Genomic DNA, 19,463 nt, shown 5'->3' with positions numbered 1-19,463 from the left:
TGGGGAGAAATAACATGAGTCCACACTACAGAGCTTTTTACTTTATTTTTACTGTTTTTTTTTTTCAGTCATTTCCTGTTTACATTTAAGCAGCTTCTCTTTTATATAGAAAGACAGTTTGACATCATTTACAAGTCACTCTGCTCAGAACCTGTTGTCCCCCCATACAAAAAGGAAACATTGGTCTCCACGTTACATACGAAAATATAATTTAAAAGCACTTGACAACAGACACACGTTACAATACATTCACTGTACACGGTATATAGAAACCCCCTCCCTTGTCTCCTCCTTCTGCACACAGCCTCCGCTCCTCCTCTCCCATATGTGTAATACTGCAATTGGCCCCCCCTGTGTAAAGCTGAAACTATTGCCATTGTGACGGCGGTGTCCGTGAAGCGGGGATGGTTTTACGAGTGTTTGACGGGAGACTCTCAGTCTCCGTCCATCTCGGCCCGTCTCTGCTCTGATCCCAGACACGGAAACTCTTCCCCTGCTCTCAAAGGCAGGAACTAAGTTTTCCTGTTGCACACAACCCATTATCTCAGGGTTACTGTCGGGGTAGTAAGTCCACAGACATACTTTGAAATTGATACCAAAATTTTAGAGATCTTGCTTCACTTATTGGTGCTTCAGAATAGACATAGGACGTCTTTCAGGCACACATTTGTGCTTATTTGTTAGGTAGCACACGAGTTAAAGGCATTCTAAGTACAGTGCAGGCGCATTGTAATTACTATAATCAGAACAGGGTATTTAAAAGAAATTAGGGGGTGAAATTATTTGTTTAACCCCATAAAACTTTAATAAACAAATACCAAAATTACTATTTAAGAAAAAAGGTCTCTTTGCCATGCTGACCCAGTGGTTTCCATGGCAACAGCAGCTTGGAGGGCAGGAGGGTGTGTGCATGTCAGAGGTCACTGTACCCATCAAAAGAACCAAAGAGAAGAAGCTCATGCTTTGAGCTTCCAGCAGATTTAAAAAACGTTGTGCACGATGAGGGAAACGATGTCATGAATCGATGTGTGTTGGCACGCTTGGGCGGCTGCACTGCACCGCTCTTGTTTTTCTTGGAGGCAATGAATGATGATATCCCAATCAGGGGCAACAAGTCGGCCACCGCTACGACTACATGACGCAACACTTGCCAGCGCTGTCCTGCTCCACAGGAGTCGAACCAGCGGCCTGGCACAGACAGCACAGACAGATCCGAGCACAGTCACACACAAAATACAGTAACACTCTATAGGCTGATGACTTGGATACCGCTGAGAAAACACACTCACTCACACACACACACACACACACACACACACACACACACACACGCATACATACACACGTACAATGAACTGGAATGCTCTCGTCTACAACACACACAAATGAGAGGCTGTAGATGGTAATCTCTTTCAAATACAAATCTTTCACATTCTTCCTCTCGTTACGACACTGAAAGCATGCATGAAAACATTCCGCAGATGTACATCCACTCATCCGCACATTTTGGAGGCGTAATGGAGAAGAGAATCGTTGCCACACATTTGGCGACCCCTCGGGTGAAACCCTGCCCACCCTCCCTTTTTTCTCCCCCCCCTCATCAGGCACATGGTATGGTCAATGTTTGGCAGTGGAGAGCTGTTGGCAACATTATGGAAAAAAAACAAAACAAAGATCTTGGCAGCTGGAATACAGTATGGGGCTTAACCTGCGTTTGCAGCTAAGTTTCTTGAACACAGCTCTGGCACCGTGAATGAGGAAACACTGGCGATATGAAATACATGGATGGCTTCCCGTGGGGGTGAAATGTGTAAGATATGGATTGTTGGCCTGCGCCATGTCCTAATAGTTCAGCGCCCCTTCCTGATCAACAGTAATAACATCGCATATGCTTCAGGGTGTGTCAAACAGAAAGGCGTTTTGGCTCCTTATCTCCAGGGTGTGGTGAGAGGAAACTCTCTGAACCCAAAGTCAGCCAGCTGTTTGACCTTCACCTCTGAGGTGACAAAACTGGCCGTCTCAGCAAATAAGGAATGAAAGGAACACTTACTGATAGAAAGAAAAATAAAAACACTGACAAAAATATATAAAATAAAGCTTGAAAATAAAGTGTAACTATTTATGTATATGCTCATGAATACTTTTATATATTTTTATGTACACATACACATCTGTCTATTGTTTATATATCAATATATCTATTTAAAGTATAACTTAGCTCTCGCACCGAAACCCCCAGAAGTTACTGCAAAGGCACAGATCTGAGCTCGGCCAACTCACTGCATCTAACGGAAAGGGAGTGTTACCGACGTCTGAACTCAGATCAGCACTAATGTCAACTTCATCCCACTCACAGACGAGCGGGGACAGGGGCAGGGCTGGGTTGCACTTCCTGTTTCACATCTTCTTTTAGGTTTCCACTCTTCTTTCGTAACGTTTGTTTTTGTGTCTTTTCTTTCTGTTTTTTACAGTTAGCACCTTATGTAAATAAAACAAAAGAGAAAAAGTAACGTGATAGCATATACGAATGTGCAAATGTACAACAATAAAAAATACTACAAAGATACATCTTTTCTTTTCAAAAATACAAGTGATATAACATGGATAGAAAAAAAATAACATATACGAACAAAAAGATGAAAAAAGAAAATGAAAACAACTTAAAGCACACACTTGATCCTTTAGTGTGGGGGATGGGTATAAACGGGGCCGGGTGAGGACAGTCAGGATAGGGCTAATGTTTGGGGTAGTGATTGGTGTGAGCACAGGCTCTAGCCTTGAATCTTGCGCAGGATCTCAGTGGAGACGGGTGGGTGGAAGTTGATGGTGTGGTGTCTCAGGCCCTGCGAGGTCTTGTAGCTCTTGCCGCAGCGACACTTGAAGGGTTTCCTCACGCGGATCTGCGTACGGTGGCCATTCTTGGCGTGGTACTTGATGCCGTTCACATTCTTAAGAGACAAAGGGAGAGGAGAAACGTCTTGAAAGGGGAGAAGGGTTACGTACAAACCTCATGTCTGACCATGAACCTTTCATAATAGTCTGTGGGCACGGGTTCATAGCTTAATGCTAGCTCGATGATGCTAGGTGAGCTAGCAGTAGATGCACGCTTCCTTCTGCGGGGTGTAGTTCAGCAGAAAGAAAGAAAATAGTCCCTATATGAAACTGCTCAACAAGATCTGTGGTTTATCTTGAGTAACCAGGTCATGATTTCTGGAAAGAGTCATTGCTGTTGAGTTCTTTAAATGTATTTTTTTGGCGTTTGAGCACCACAAGCTGAGTGCCATCTAGTTTCATCGTATTCGAGAGAAGGCAGACATCTCTACGGCTGATATCTGGGACAGTCAACAACCCACACCAAAACAATCTAAACTGATTTACTCCACTACAGGTAAGAGAAAAAATATGTCCCTTTTACACAGTTTAGGATCCCAAGCCTGACAGAAATTTGTTAATTTGTTCATTTATTAGCCACTTCCTAAATTAATTCAAACCGGTGGCAGGTCCTATTCACTTTACCTTCACTTCAATTATATAAGAGCTAAACAATGTCAGACCTGGACCAAACCCTGGTCACACTCTGGGTGAAAAAGTCCAGTTGAATAACACTTGTGGACCCATTCAGATCAACAGCTTGTGTGACTTTATTTTGCGTCACTGTTTTGGTCTAAAAAGGGTGTAAGAGACTAATGTTCCCAGACTGACAATGATTAAACAACCAGGAACGACAAGCTGAATGAGGTGCTTGTAAAATCCAACCAAAACAAATATACCATGATATATTTATTACTGCTTCCAATCACGGCATTCTGGATTCATTATGTGTTTTTTTTTTACTCCTTCAAATATTATGTCCAGACATGTGATACTCAAACAAAAGCTCCAGTGTGGACTTAATCAGACAGTGCTAAACCTCGTGTCCTATGCTGTGTTGCTGGCGCTGCCTTCTCGGTCCTCTGGTATGGCCTTACCTTATATCTCTTCTTACAGCCAGGGACGGGGCAGGCGAACGGTTTCTCCTCTCCCCCATTCATGCACATGGAGCTGAGGATCGACTCGGAACTAATTGCGCTTTCTGTGGTCCACGACTCATCGCTGTCCGACTCCTCGTAGTCTACCTCCTCCTCATCATACTCACTGCCTGGAGGCACAATGGAGACAAGCGGAACAAAAAAATAGCTAGTCATCCCTCATGAAATATGGACGGGGACATGCCCAAAAATACATCATGCCTTGGGAATTTAGCAAACAGAGATGATATGTGGCTTTTATTAATACTTCCCTCTATATTCTGCTGTGATTGTGATCTATCAGCAGCCCACATGCCACTGAGAGCACAGTTTAGACAAAACAGGAGTGGTGTGCATGTGCATGTGCATGTGCGCAGGCTTCTGTGTAGGCCTGTGAGTCAAAACGCAGGGGTTGGCACTGAAAAGGGGATCATTAAGTGGGAGTGATCAGGCTGGAAAAAGTGCTTTGCTAAGTGCAGAACATTTTCCACTCACTCACACACACACACACACACACACACACACACACACATTAAGGCCCACTGACCCCCCACCATCTCACAGGAAATGCTGCACCTCAGCATGAGGAAATGGATGGCACCCTGGCACATGTCGAAAGAAAGTGTGTGTGTGTGTGTGTGTGTGTGTGTGTGTGTGTGTGTGTGTAGCCGTGCCGGTGTATAAGCCCAGACCTAACACTACGTTTGGAACCATTTGGGCTGGAATTGGACATCTGCTTCTGGGCTGTGCAACACACGGCCCCATGCGAACACACAGCGTGACAGCTGCTATGTAATTAGCAGAGTGTTGACTGGTCTGCTCACTGCAGGAGCCACCAAACAACACACACACACACACACACACATACATTACATAGTGCTCGGGGTTTTAGCCTCTTCCCATTTCCACTCTGGACGCAGATTTTCTTTATGATTAAAAAGTGTCCACATATCCAATTTATTGCATTTTTATGTAGTGAATCATTTGTGGTTCCCACATACAATTTGAATTACTAAATAAAAGCTGAGCTGGCTTGTGCTTTCTTGGCGGATATTTTGAGGTTATGTCTTGAATTTTTTTCTGCAGTCGTCAGGTATGAAATAAGTTGCATTCCATTATGTTAAAAATATCTTCATTTGCTCAGTACGCTGTCTGAATTGTTGATGAATGGGCTCCTGATGGCGTCACCGTAACTGTAAGCTTTTTCTGTTGCTGCCGGTAGCATTACTTTGCATTAGTCACTTTCAACACCTGCACTCACTCCACAAGTACAAGCAATCCATCTGTCTTTCTCAAACATATATTTCAACACACACACACACCTGTCGTACCTGTCGGTGTGCTGCTGCGAAAGGAGGAAGAGGGAGTGATGGGGGGCGTGACGGGAGGCGTCAGGTTACCGCTGGTGTGGCGAGGAGGCGTGGCTGTGCTGTTCCTGGACACTCCGCCGGTGATGGACAGGGACAGTTTGGGTGTGGCCTTCTTCTTCATGGTCTCCTGCTCCCGGCGTGCCGCATCTGTCATGAACCTGATGGCACAAATAGGGAGGGTGGTCATCAGTGAGTTCCACTGCTACGCCGGGGAATCGGGACAGTCTGGGATCAGGGAACCCCAGCACGAAATCAAATCAAATGCAGGTATGGTTTGACTGGAGGCATTTTGATGCTACTTGCTACTGGGTTATTTCAGTCAATACCATAAAAGCATAGAGTACTGATACCTAGCCCTGACTGCAAGTGCGATCAGGGAAAACTGAACCAGGAAGGCCGTCTTAAGGCTGTGATGGATGTTTACAACAGACAGCTGGAACTCTTCTGGTGTTTCCGGCCCCCCCTAACTCCTTCTTAGCAATGTTGCTAAGGTCCCAGATCATTACTGAAAGGAACGTTGTCAAAACAACAACAATAAGACCCTGGTTCAGTTGTGATTAACTGGAAGTATACTTAAATAAACCCTATGCACTGTAGTATTCTGTATGTTCTTCTTCTGCTTTCTAATGTTCTACAGTGTTATTTGTTGCTATAATGAAGGGCATTTAAGGTTTCACCTCACCTGATTATGGCTATTCTCTGCCCTGGTGCTATGAGAGGGAAGTGTGAGGTTAGCAAAGACATAATTGAGCTGCTGAATGTGCTGTGTCTTTGAATACACACAGTCATCAAAACACTGTACAGGAAATATGGGTGACATTTACAACCTCGCCACTTGAACAATTACCACAGAAAACAAACCTAACTCTCTCTCTGTGTTTTACCGTTATCTTTCTAAACATTGCGTTTTGGAGTGATTTAACAGGGCATTGAGTGGGACGTGACACATCGGTTCACCACACAACAAACACAGACATATATGCAGTAATCTTGATAGGCTGCCTCTGGTTGTGCCGTTTGCAGCACAGGGAGACAGGAGTGATTGTCTTGTGTGGTTTTTCTCTGCTGGTCTGTGGATGAGTCACTGCTGTGTCTATGGGAAGACATCAGTCATTTGAGCTGCTCTCCGCAAGCCACATGTGCGCACGCTCTCTCTCACACACATACAAACACACACACACACAGAATTACAGACTTTCATTGGTGGAGCAATGCTGCCCTCTATAGACGGACACCTTTGCTTGCGTGTGTAATCATATATGTACCTGTTGATGTAGCTCAGGGCCAGATAAGTGGGCTGCTGTTGCTCCTGCTTCTCCAGGACCCGCGGATCTGTGTCTGTGAGGGAGAGAAAGAGAGGGAGACATTCAGATTAATCACTGCTCTCTGTGCAGGGAAAAAGCTGCATGAATACTCTTAGTATGTAGCTGACTCATACATCTATTCTTCCTGCCAGACTGTCTGATATATTACCATTTCTCACACTGCGTTCTCTGTATTAGCCCATGATATGTGAAAGCCTGATACATTTCGAATACTTTCATAAGTGGCACATTATTACGCCAACGCCGGGCCGTCTGTAATTTACTACAAATGTCTTTCCCAAAGTGACTAAAGGCCGATTAATCGTGGCCAAGTCTGAATGTGGCAAAGAAGAAATTTGTCTGTGAGTGAAAGAGCGACTCGGTGGCTGTGATGAATGTACACAGTGTATTACTCGAAACACACACACACACACACACACGCTGCTTTTTCCAGTTGACTTACTAGGTCAGTAACACTACAGTAGGCAACTTCCACTGCCTGAGGGAAGCTGTGTTAACTTCAAAGCCCCACCTCCCACCCCCTGGAAAACAGGAGCAAGTGTGCATGAAAACACTGCGGGTGGGTGCATCTGTGAAGTACCAGTGCCATCAAGTGTTCAACAGGGGAACATTCAGAGGGATCCACAGTTACAAAAACTAAGCCATGGCGTGCACGGCTATGTTTGTCTGAGTGTGCGTGTGCATGTAGGCATAATTACAGCTTTATATGTAATGGTTAGCAGATGTATTGCAAATAAGATCCAAGAACTTGATCATTTCTGTGCAACAATTAACAACACACAGTGGACGCTCCCTCCAACTAATCCCATGTGTGTGTGCATTTGCGTGTTGGCCCTCTTAGCCCTTTTAGTTTTCAGGCTTTCACACCTCATAATTAAAAAAGAATGCAGACTTCCCACAGTGCAGGAGAACACCAAGGAGACCAGCAAACACGAAAACAGCCTAGAAAAAATTGCTGCTGCAGTGTAGACCCGAGTCTTATACGTGTGAGTATATGTAAAAACACTCAGGAGGCTGGGTGAGATAAAAAGATAGCAAGAGCATGCATCCATAAACACACACACAGGCTCACACACAAACACATCTGAGGTGGTCCACAGAGGTGGTCTTTGACAGTCTTTTATAGCTGAGCCTTAATAATCCTACCTGCTGCTCAGATGGAGAGACCAGAGCTTTCCGCGCATGCACAAGCACGCACACACACAAGCATACGCACACACAAATACTCACAGACCAACATGCCTCAACCTATCATCACTGATGAGGCTGGATCAAAAACATGATAATGAGCACCCATTAGCCCAGTAGCTTGCCCAATTTGTTTTCCGTCATTATACAGTACATTGATATCATGTGATGATGTTAAAAGGTTGACGCACTCTGAGAATATCTGAAGACAAGAAATATTTTTTAAAGGAGTACTTTACTGACAAAATGATCATGTGCACATCAATTACTTTTGTTCATGCCTCCAGTGAACCAAGAATCTAAAAAAACTGGGAAAATTCTTGATGAGTTTAAGTCATAGGGGGCCGGCTTTATCAACAGCAGAACTATATCAAGACATCTGTTTGCAAACTCTCAAACAACTCATACAGTATAACTGAAGTCTCAGTTACCCAGTCGTAGGCTCAGCATTTTCCAAACATGTTTGCCCTAAAACCTTACTATTTAAAACCGTACGTAAGTGAAACTTATCTATGCCCTCTTCAAAGCCAGACTCCATTGACAAAGACAGTAATTTTACCTGCTTAAAAATGGGAGTTGCTTGTCTACTTGTGCCCTGATTGGCTGGTTTGTTTGAGATACTGTGTGATTTTAGTGAATCTGAACTAAACCTTTAAAACACCAAAGTCATACCATAAAACAAACTAACCAACTGATCGAGGCAGTGGTAGACCAGCAGCTCCTGTGTTCAGTGAGGTAAAAGTACTGTTTTTGTCAATGGAGTCTTGGACCCAATCCCATTTCTACCCCTTAAATCCTCCACTTGGTACTGAGTGCCCTCGTTTGCGAGATAACCCTTGATGAGGGAGGTGAGAAATATTAGGGTAGAGATCTTTCCCTATGAAATGAGACACCACTTCATGCAAATTGGCGTGGCCCACATGCAGGCACACGTTATGCATAGTAGCAACGCAAGATACCGGTAGTCTGTCAGGTTTGAAAATGCCGGCTCCAGCGCTTGTGTTGTGGCGTGTGCTATGGTTATTCTTCTCTGTCTGATGAATCAATGGAGAAGAAATGCTGAAAACAGGAGTCGTCTACGTCATCTTCTAGTTCTAATCAATTTTGAGAGTTGCTGATGAGTTTACACTAGTCCAACCATTTGTTGTTTGTATAGCCTACATTCCGATTGTACAGTAACTAATTGTTTTCCAAAACTTGACGAAGTTGCTGACTTTGCAAGGTGTTCTGGGAAATTTCATCTTCCACTTCGATGAAAGTGTGGGTCAGGGCTCCCTTGGAATCTAGGGAGGGTTTTAAGTGTTGGAAACCACTTTGACTACCTCAGTTATGTTTTGGGACACCACTAGCCTAAACGTGAATGCGTACAACCAAGTGCAAGTGGGTGTTTCTAGGAGAAGTGTGGGTATTGGGACAGGCCCTTGCTTTTCAGCTCAGTTCCTTCTTGGAAAGGGCTGTTTTGTTGGCAAGTACATAGCATATGACTGGAAAAATGAGACTTGGATTATTCTGCACGAGTTGTGTAAGAGTTTGTAAACACATGTTTTGATATAGTTTTGCTGTTGTTAAACACGTCATGACTTCATTTAATCAGGAATTTTCAGTGTTTTTGGATCCATCCCTCAACAAGGAGACGTGAGAAAAATCAAGTTTTCTGTACAAATATATCATAATACAAAGTGAGTAACCGATAAACAAATGGTCATTTGAGATCATTTACAATCATGTAAATCATCATATGTCAGAAGCGGGAGCCGCTTAATGCCTCACATTTTTCCACCCTAACAAAATTCGTCATAAAGCCATTGACAATAAATGTTCTCTAGATTGAATAATTGATTAATAAAATAATTTTCAAGCATTCTAATCAACAATCTGAAATGAAGAACCAGGAGTCAAACTTCCACATGGTAGGATATATCTAAAGTGATGAACACTGTAACAGTGTCAGGCAGCTAAATGCCATTTAGGCAGATGTTTGACAGCCAGGTATAAAAGAACAAGTAACAGAAAGAGAAACTCCAGAGTTAATAACTAGGGATGTACAAGGACCTTTTTTTGCTTTAAGATGAGGTAAGTGTGTGCACGTGTGTGTAGAGAAGGGGGAGGGGGGCAGGGTGTTGGTGGAAATGGAATAAGCCAGGTGCAGAGAGAGAGAGAGAGCTGCAGTAAATGTTCACCAGCTTTATGACTTCCGCTCACCTAGGACAGGAAGCTAACACACTGCTGATCCTGCCGCTGGAGCAGGAGACCTGCACATGCATACATACACACACACAAACACACACACTCACATTTAGACACAGACATGCATTACGCCACAACAATATCAATTTTCATTGACTTAATTCACACGTTTTACATTTAACCTCCTGTTGCAATGCCAGCAGCCTGCCCTGTGTGTTTTCCATCAATATGTGTGTGTGTGTGTTTCAGTGCATGAGTGCTGCGCGTCCAAGACATTTCATAGTCTCAAGGGTCTATAAATATCCCCCTAATTAGCATTCCTGTCATTAAAAGCAGCAACCAATCAACTGCTGCTCCGCTCATTTCACAGTGACATCCATCTCCCACCAGCAGTACACTGCTGCCCCCTGTTGAATACACACTGTGTGCATGCGTCCACATGTATGTGCACATGTGCATAGGTCTGTGTGTGCATGTGTGTATGTGTTGAAACCAGGCCAAGAATGCATGGCTTGTTTTGCAGACTGCTAATTAAGCCACAGAGAGCGTTTTAACGTGTTTCTAGAGCAGCAGGCAACCGGATGGAGAGAGGAGAGGAGGAGGAGGAGCAGGGGGGATATGGGTGGGGGAAAAGGCAAACTTCTCTGTAATTACACTTCCCAGTGCTTGGTGGGGCGCTCGGGCCCTGCGACTTCCGAAAGGCAATCTGTGTGAGTGCGTGTACGTGTATGTATGTGTAGCGTGAAAAGAGAGGGCCTGCAGTCTCCAGTTTGGGACGTCGATGCACTAATTGCTCCGCTACACCCTGACAGGTCATTTAGGAAGTATGGTGAACACACACTCTCTCACACGGACAAGCACACGCCCCTTCCCGTCTCACACCTCCGAAAGTGGGATGGCAAGCAATCTGGCAACCGGAGCTGGGCTATGACGTTTAAGTTTTATCTGCAATAAAGTATTTTCTGATACTAATTCATATCACACTCTGGGAGATGTATGAAAAATCACACATAAATAGAGCAGCATTAATTTGTGTCTTAATCAGTTAGTCGACATATGACCTAATATTGCGATTATTAATAAACAATTTTGAGTTATTTTTCAAGCACAAAGGCTGAAGATTTCAAAGTTTCAGCTCCTCAGTTGTGAGGATTTGCTGCTCTTCTCTGTTCACCATCACTGTAAATTGAATATTTTGAGGTTTTGGACTTTTGGTCAGACAAAACAAGACATTTAATGGATGGTTTTAGTAACCTGTGACATTTGGACCAAATAAATAATCACTTAATCAAATAATCATCAGATCAATAATTATTATTAGTCGTAGCTAGGGCTCGGTATCTGTACTCTACCTTTCAGGTATCAACCGATAACCCTGTGCCAAGTTATATCGAACCTTCTCCAGTCAAACGACACCTGAATTTGATCCTTTATGTACTCAGATCTGGAAGTTGTCGTCGGGGTTTGCTCACAGCCAATCACTGCAAGCATTCTTGAATTTGATGCAATGAGTGACTGACCCACTACTGCAGCAGCTACAGCCCATACAGTCTGTGGTGTGGTGAAGTCAAGCGCCATGTATTTGACAGAGGTGGCAACTCAGTGTGCTGAGATCATTTCGAGATCATAATTTTTTGGGTCTGTACAAAACTAGCATGTTCCCTTACATCTGGAATATGATGTTTAGGCCGGAGCATCTCTGTGGCAATTATAATGAGATGCTGTGACACATTTTACCGTTGTCAAAAAAATGCAGCTCCTGCAATCTGGATATTGAGTTGGCCATATTGCAGGCTCAATAATATTTTGATTAACTGTGCAGCCCTCATTATTATGTTTCTCGATTAATCGTTTTGTCTATGAAATATTAGAAAAAAGTGAAAAATGCCAATCACAGTAACCCAGAGTCAAAGGTGTCGGCTTCAAATGCCTTGTTTTTGTCTGACCGACCACCCAAAACTCAAAGATATTCAATTTAGCATCATGTACGACAAATAACAGCAGCAAATCTTCACGTCTGAGAACCTGGAGCCAGTGAGCATTCACAGTTCTCCTTAAATAACAATCTAGACAATCAAACAATTATGAAAACTGTTGCTGGTCAATTTTCCGTCAGTCAACTCATCTATTAATTGAGTAATCATTATGGCTTTGAAGCTCATATCTCCACAAAATGATTACACTTTAACATTAATTATCGCTCAGACCTACTGGCAACATCAAAGGAACTAATGCAAAGACACATTCTAGTAATTCACATAATACCTCCTTAGATATGTAATTATACCTTAAAGAAACCCAGCTGTGAAGGGGTTTTCCTACCTGGTAATGACAGAGAGATAAAAACTGCCTCACCACATTGTGTTTGTATTTGCCTCATGTTTGAGCCAAGGCAGATAAAGGAACACAGCCAAACTTGGCCGGTGGGCTGAGTGATTACGTAATTAAAAGTTACTTTAGGTTAATTATCTGCATGCTTCAGCAGAGACTACAATGCTGACCTGACTCCTCTTGTCTGGTCACACCTCAGGCTTTGATTCCAGCTATTAAACCCAATCCAAATGCACAACAAAAAAATCCAAGTGAATTCTGTCTGACGCTAGGCCTTTCCCTGTGCTCGCCCCCACACATTTCCTCTCTTAACCTCCTCTTTCAATCTCTTCCCCACTTTTAATCTCTCCCTATCTGCCTCCCGCTCCCTCCCCTCCAGCTCCTCTTTTGTTGAGGTAAGAGGCAGGTATGTGCTTGTGCAGGTGGGAACACGGCGCAGTGCAGGCAGATGAGCCTGACATCATTACATTCCTCAGACCTTACTTAGAGTCACCGCACAAAGACCTCGACAACAACCAAACACCACACTAAACACAGCTCACCTTACCCATTTCCTCTTGTATTGAGTTGTAATCTAAACAGTGCAGGTATGTTATTGGAAGGCTGCTACCCTTTCTTCTAGGATGAGGTCAGCGCCGAAGACCCGCACATTACCTCACTTTCTCACGGAAAGGATTGCGACAGGCTCATCTGGTTTGGATGCTGCCAGCGATAATTGTGTGGTGTGTCAGAGGAGGCAGGAGTCCAAATAAGATACAGGGGTGAAAACCAAAGGCAGAACAAAAAATTCAACTTTTTTTTAGCAGTAGCACATAGCATGTCCTGCCACGAGAGGGCAGCACAGTCTACACTAATGATTAAGTGTCTCCAGCAGAGGCCTACACTGATTTCTGCACCCTGACCTGAGACCTACTGACTCACTTTTACAGCTATTTATGTCTGATAGCACAATCCTGCTGTCACCTTTGGATTACCAGATTTATGGCTGGCACCTGCCTTGTCAAAATCTGCTCACACACAGCAGGATACACTGCAATCGAGGCAATCTGTTATCTGCAAAGCCAATCTGCAAACAGCTTAACTGGCGTCTGGAGTCAAGTAGCTGGGAAGATCAAATTAGCTTATCTTTTTATCGATTGCTGATCACACACTGCTGCAGCACCATTTCAAAATTAAACGGGGAGTCAAAGCCAAATGCCACTACCCCCTCTTCCTCTCCCACACTCTCACCTCAATCCCCTCCATCTGTCACGCTTATCCCCGCGGTAACTGATCTGCGAGCAGTATTGATTAGGCTGTGTGTGATCCTGACGCTGCTGATGGTTAAACTCGGTATAAAGCGAGCAGAGGGGGAACTCATTAATCCAAGTGATCTGACTGGTAAACCGCTATTCTGCTCAGCTGAACGTTGGGGTCAAAGGTCAAGCTAAGAGCCAGATGGGGCGTATATATATCAGTGTGGGGTTTAGCCTGTGTGACTGAAAAGATCAAATCTGTTCTTTAATTTGTTTACTGATTTGTTTGGGGTATAAAAACAATCAAGTGGCCAATCATGGTGTTAATTTATTTCCCACCTCTTTGGTTAATTTACAAGTGACCCACGGAGCATATGGTCGGATGAAGAGTGGTCCAAAAACAACCACCCACACTGCTCCACTTTCTCCTCACACACAGACACAGTCACACAAAACTTGACCCCTTTTATTTATTTATTTATTTTTTTAAAAAAGCATCATCACATCCATCCCAACCCACGTGCTATGTGACATCACACATTGGGTGTCCTCATCACAGCTGGCTGCTCGGGAGCGCTCTTTGTTAGTGAGACAGCAGGTGTGCAATAACTCAGCCAATATACTGCCCCCAACCCCTTTGGAGACAGCCAGTTGCCATGGAGACTGGCTCAATGAAGCATCCGTTCTACCCCCTCACCCCACCGCATCACCCGCCTCAAACCGCCTCCTGAGGATGGATACACGCCACAAATAATGATTAGCCCACATCAACTTTGTAAGAGACTATTGGGTGTTTCAGTGGTTAACAACTCCCTGGATTTTTTTCTGTAGTGTAATTGGTTAATCTACCAGAGTGGATCATTTTGTGTTTAGGCAGACGCACACGTTCGAACTGGGCTTCAAGAAGTGTTAAATATTTAAGAAGCATTATTGCACCGTACTAATTAGGCTACATTTGAATGCTTTTCACTGATAGATAAGCTCAATAGCAAAGGAGCGCACAATAATCAAAAACTAGGAAATGCTTATAACATTTACTTATATTTCTATACAGCACTTGCACCTAAGAGAGGTGCAGCTATTAGTTAACGATGCACTTAAAATATAATATCTGTTTGTTTTTCTCTAGAGGCCACATTTGTCAAGTGCATTGATGGTGAAATATGTAAGTTGATAAAGCCATCATAGACAAATATTGCCTTTTCTCACTGGGAGGTGGGGGCAAACATAAAATGAGGGATTTGGGGGTCATTCACACACAAAACTTAAGCATAAAACACATAATTTCCTGATTTCTGGTGGGTTTTTATGCACCAATTTGTGCCTCTTCTGCATCAATTTATGGTGTAAAGGTCTTAAATTTTGCTACTTGCATGTTTGCAATGGGGGGAACAAATGCACATGCACCCCCCCTGTATATACACCTATGTTTTTACAAAAGCACCACCTATGTTTTTATTACCTTGCAGTAAGTTAGATAACTTGCATTAACTTCATGCTACTCCAAATTGTGGTTTTCACATGATAACCATCTGTCTAATCACAAACACTGCAAGTCTAAACACGCCAGGTGATAGTTATCAGAGGGTTTACCGTCAGGTGAGAATCAAATAAGCGGTGCAACAAGTTGAAGCTTGTGCATGTGGAAGGAAAATCCAACAATTTCATTGCATGTCTGCCACAACTTGGTGGAGACGGTGTGAATGGTAATGACGTGACACCTACATTATCGGGAGGGACTGCAAAAGGTGATGCGTGGAGACACCTGGGGTGACAAAAGCGACAGACAGCTCCACACACATGCGGTGTGAGAGGACAGATGAACCCGGCTGCACCGCATCAGGCCTGGAGAGGTAAACACAGCGACTCCTGAGCGGTGTTAGCTGTAAAACCGCTGCCTGGTCGGAATGCTACACCTATGAGACCTACGCGGCCCTCGGAGTCGAGTTACCGCTGCAAAAGGTGACTATCACGGCTAATGAAAGATACAGCCAGCGAGTCCCTTATGTCACAGAGAGGAAGTGTTTCTCAGAGGATTTAAAGTCCCGTGTTGCTGAATAACTCGCACTCCGACGAACCTCGACGGAGCGCGAGCAGCGGGAATAGCGGAATGCAAAGCCGAGCCTATTTGCGCTCAGCTAACTAGCTAGGATGCTAGCTAACGGCAGCTAGCTGCCTAGCTCCGTCTCCCCCCTCTGGCCCGACTCACCAATGTGATTATCCTCGATGTGGACGATGAGCTCGGCGAGAGACTCGAACTGGAGACCGCAGCCCCCGAACCTGCAGGAATTGGAGAAGAAAGAAGCGGCGGCGATGCCCGTCATGTTTGCGGCGCTGGTGCATTCACCGGGTGGATGTGGGGAGGGGGTCCGGGAGCCGGGGAGGTGAACGAGGAGGCACAGTTGTCGGGTTCGAGGTGGGAGCGCCGCAGAGCGCGGAGCAGACACCGGGCGGCCAGACAGGACAGCGGCGTACGCAACTGGGAGGCAGGCGGGACGGTGGGGGTGGGGGTGGAGATGAAGGGGAGGAGGAGGAGGGCTGGCTGGTGGGCTGTCTACGTCACCACCTGCCTACCTGTTGGGATCTGTGCCCCCAAAGCCCTGACTGTGACTTTGTGGCTGATGACATCAAACAAACGGGAATAAATCCGAGTCAAATCTGAGCACATTTGCATAGACGTCACACACATCTAACACATCTGCATGTGCGCAGGCCTTTGTTATAAACACATGTGATTTATCAGCTGTTTTCTTGCACAGATTGATCTAACAGAGCTGGGGCACATCACCATAAACAACAACCACAGTGGTATTAAAATAGACATAAAATAAAACAAGTTAAAAGAAGTGCATAAATAGAAATTAAAAATCAAATTAGAAATAAATAAATATTGCAAAAACAGTCCACAGTCCAGTCCAGTTGTGGCTAATGTGACTGTGTGTGTGACTGGATTCAGCAGGTGGGACGAAGGATCTCCTGAAACGCTCCGTTCTGCAATAACACCCTGTGCTATTATATGTTATATCCCACATTTACGTCATACCATTTGCAGAACAGTCTGATTTTTGTCTCGTCTGGCCACACTATGTTCTCCTAGTGATCTACAGGCTTCTCCAAATGTTGTGCAGCACACTTAAAACAAGCTTTTGGGAAACAAAATGATGTGCCATGTTTGGAGGAGATATGGCTCTGCATGTGGTCCTAAAAATACCATACCTACAGTGTAGTTTGGGGGTGGAAGCATCATGGTACAGGGCTGTTTCTCTTCTCGTGTTACAAGCAGAATCCAAATTATCAAAGGCAAGATGAATGGAGCCATGCACCAGAAATATCTTAGGAAGAATTGAGGATGAGATGCAGGTGGAATCTTCCAGCAGGATAACGGTCCATACCACATTGCGAAGGACACTGTCGACTGGTTCCAGAGGATGAACATGAATTTAAATGGCCCAATCAGTCACCAGACTTAGAAATAATACAACGTGTGCTGACAAAGCTGAAGATGAAGGTTCACTAGCATCTTCTAGATTTAAAGACTGTCACAGGAATGGACGAAAATCCCACCTGAACACTGGGAGAGACTGATTTATTCATACAGGAAGCATCTTAAATGCTGGTGTTGCAAACAAAAGCTTCTCCACAAAGTGTTAAATACATTTCAGTTGGTGTGTTCAACACTTTTTCCCTGTGCTATTCCACTTTATTGCACTCTTAAGTGCTATATCATGGGCAGCTGGACTTGCTTGGACTTTCTAGAAGATGTTTCACCTCTCATCCATGAGGCATCTTCAGTTATGAACTCATAATAAGAATTGAAGAAGCCTCTTGGATGAGAGGTGAAATGTCTTCTAGAAACTCAAGCGAGTCCAGTTGCCTACGATTTAACACTTAAGATCACCACGACCTGGATGACTGAGAATCTTCACCGACACACTTTATTGTACATAACTTTTTTTATGGACTGTAATGTCATGATTTCTTATCCGTAGCTGATATCAGTGTCTGGTGTAAATTCCATGTAAATAGCTGCATTGGAAATATGTTTAATGAAACAAATGTTGATTATTTTCCCCACAGTGTATGTTAGGAATATCAGTGGATTTTTATTTGATGGAAATTGTGCAGATATTGATTACCTAAAGCAGGTTATATATAATGTATATTTGTGTTACACTGTAGGTTGTTTAACATATTGGTATGTTGCATTCTACAATGCAACAGCCTGTAATAACATCAGGGTTTGCCAATTAAGCCTACACATATAAAAAGAAGAAAGAGAAATTAAGCAGTCATCCAAGAATTGTATCGGAGAGTAATTATAATATGAATTAATTTGAGAGATTGCATTCACTGTAAATGCATAAAGTATAAGGAATCAGTATCAGAACATTGACAAATGTCTGTAACATATTATTAAACTGGCAGGTAAATGACTGTACATTTGGTGATGCTTAACTGTAATAAAATATTAAATAAAAGTCCCATTAGGACCTTAGAGTTTGCTGGTGAATAGGCCTGAGCAGTCATCCAGATACTGTGTGAATATGATCTGGAGGAGGAACGAACTCCCAGTGACCAGAGTCACCAAGGAGTGGCAACATCACAGTCCCAGAATAACAACTGGTTGTGAGCTGGACATATGCTGACAATCTAAATTCTTCTCTTTATATTCATCATGTTAAATAGCTGCTGGATTACATTTTTTTCCAAACATTCATTTGCAATAATGTGCGTAGAAAGAAAATGCCTTCCAGTGTAATTCCTTTTTAATGTCTTTGATGCCTTACGTAAGCACTTTGGGTTGCGTATGTGTATGAAATTTGCAATATAAATACTTTATTGCTTTTGTTTTTTGTTTTAATGGAACTTATTCAATTATGGCCACGTGATGTGCTGGAGCAAATATTTTACATGTGTATAAAACATGTCAGTGCTGGAGTTCGCAACTGCGTCAAAACAGACCTGAATAGAATTTTGGAAATGTCAATATCATCATTGTTTGTAGTATTTTTTAAATTATTGTTGTTTATTTTCCAGCTCTGTCACAATGTCATCCAGAGATAACTCTAGATATAGTAGTTGCATAACCCATTGACAGCAGCATCTATCACAACCATAAAGTTTAAGGATTAATGTTGCCCTTTAATGGCTCAGTGGTGGGGAGAGAACTTTGTAATGTATGTGTGTGTGTGTGTGTGTGTGTGTGTGGCTCCCAGAGAGAGGAGAATGTCCCTAAATCACTGGGGTCGGCTAACCAGGGCCGGCTGGCCTGTGCTGGACCTGTTAATCGAGCGTTAAAATGGCCTGTCATAAACCACCGGCCAGTGACTTCAGCAAACAACCTTAAGACCTGGAAACACACTCGTCCTTTTTTCTCACTGCCCTCTATCTACCCAGCCATTTGTAACACACACACACACACACACACACACACACACACATACAAAAACACTGAATAAATTCAGATTCACAGCTGCAAATAAGCACCAACCATCACAAACAACATGACATCACCGGCGTCCACACATGTACAGTAGAGAAAATCAGTGACTTCATGAGCCTAACACAGATGTTCTCTCTTACACACAAACCCGTAGACACACACTCAACATAAACACACTCATTACAGACACATGGTGTATCAGAGCTGTGACAGTGACGCAGTTCCCAACACCATTACGTAAATGAGAAGTGGTAGCATGTGTTGTGAAATGCAAGAGAGAAAGGGAGAGACTCAGAGAGAGTTTATGGTGCATGACATCATCTGATCTGAGGGTGTGTGGGTGGCGCACAGTGTAACAGTTTCAGATAGATTTCGGG

The 19,463-nt window shown here is 43.6% G+C and overlaps 1 protein-coding gene across 1 annotated transcript; it reads right to left on the bottom strand.

The window, feature by feature from the left end:
• Positions 1 to 38: 38 nt before the first annotated feature.
• jazf1a (JAZF zinc finger 1a) lies at positions 39 to 16,140 on the bottom strand. Its single transcript, XM_049602788.1, has 5 exons — positions 15,853 to 16,140; positions 6,643 to 6,715; positions 5,339 to 5,535; positions 3,969 to 4,138; positions 39 to 2,948 (listed from the first exon to the last, which is right to left on the bottom strand). The coding sequence occupies exons 1-5, from the start codon at positions 15,965 to 15,967 to the stop codon at positions 2,772 to 2,774; spliced, it is 732 nt and encodes a 243-aa protein (XP_049458745.1). The 5' UTR covers positions 15,968 to 16,140; the 3' UTR covers positions 39 to 2,771.
• Positions 16,141 to 19,463: the final 3,323 nt, after the last annotated feature.

The sequence above is a fragment of the Epinephelus fuscoguttatus genome, linkage group LG17, assembly GCF_011397635.1.
Source record: "Epinephelus fuscoguttatus linkage group LG17, E.fuscoguttatus.final_Chr_v1".
NCBI lineage: Eukaryota > Metazoa > Chordata > Actinopteri > Perciformes > Serranidae > Epinephelus > Epinephelus fuscoguttatus.
This window is presented reverse-complemented; position numbering and strand designations above follow the sequence as displayed.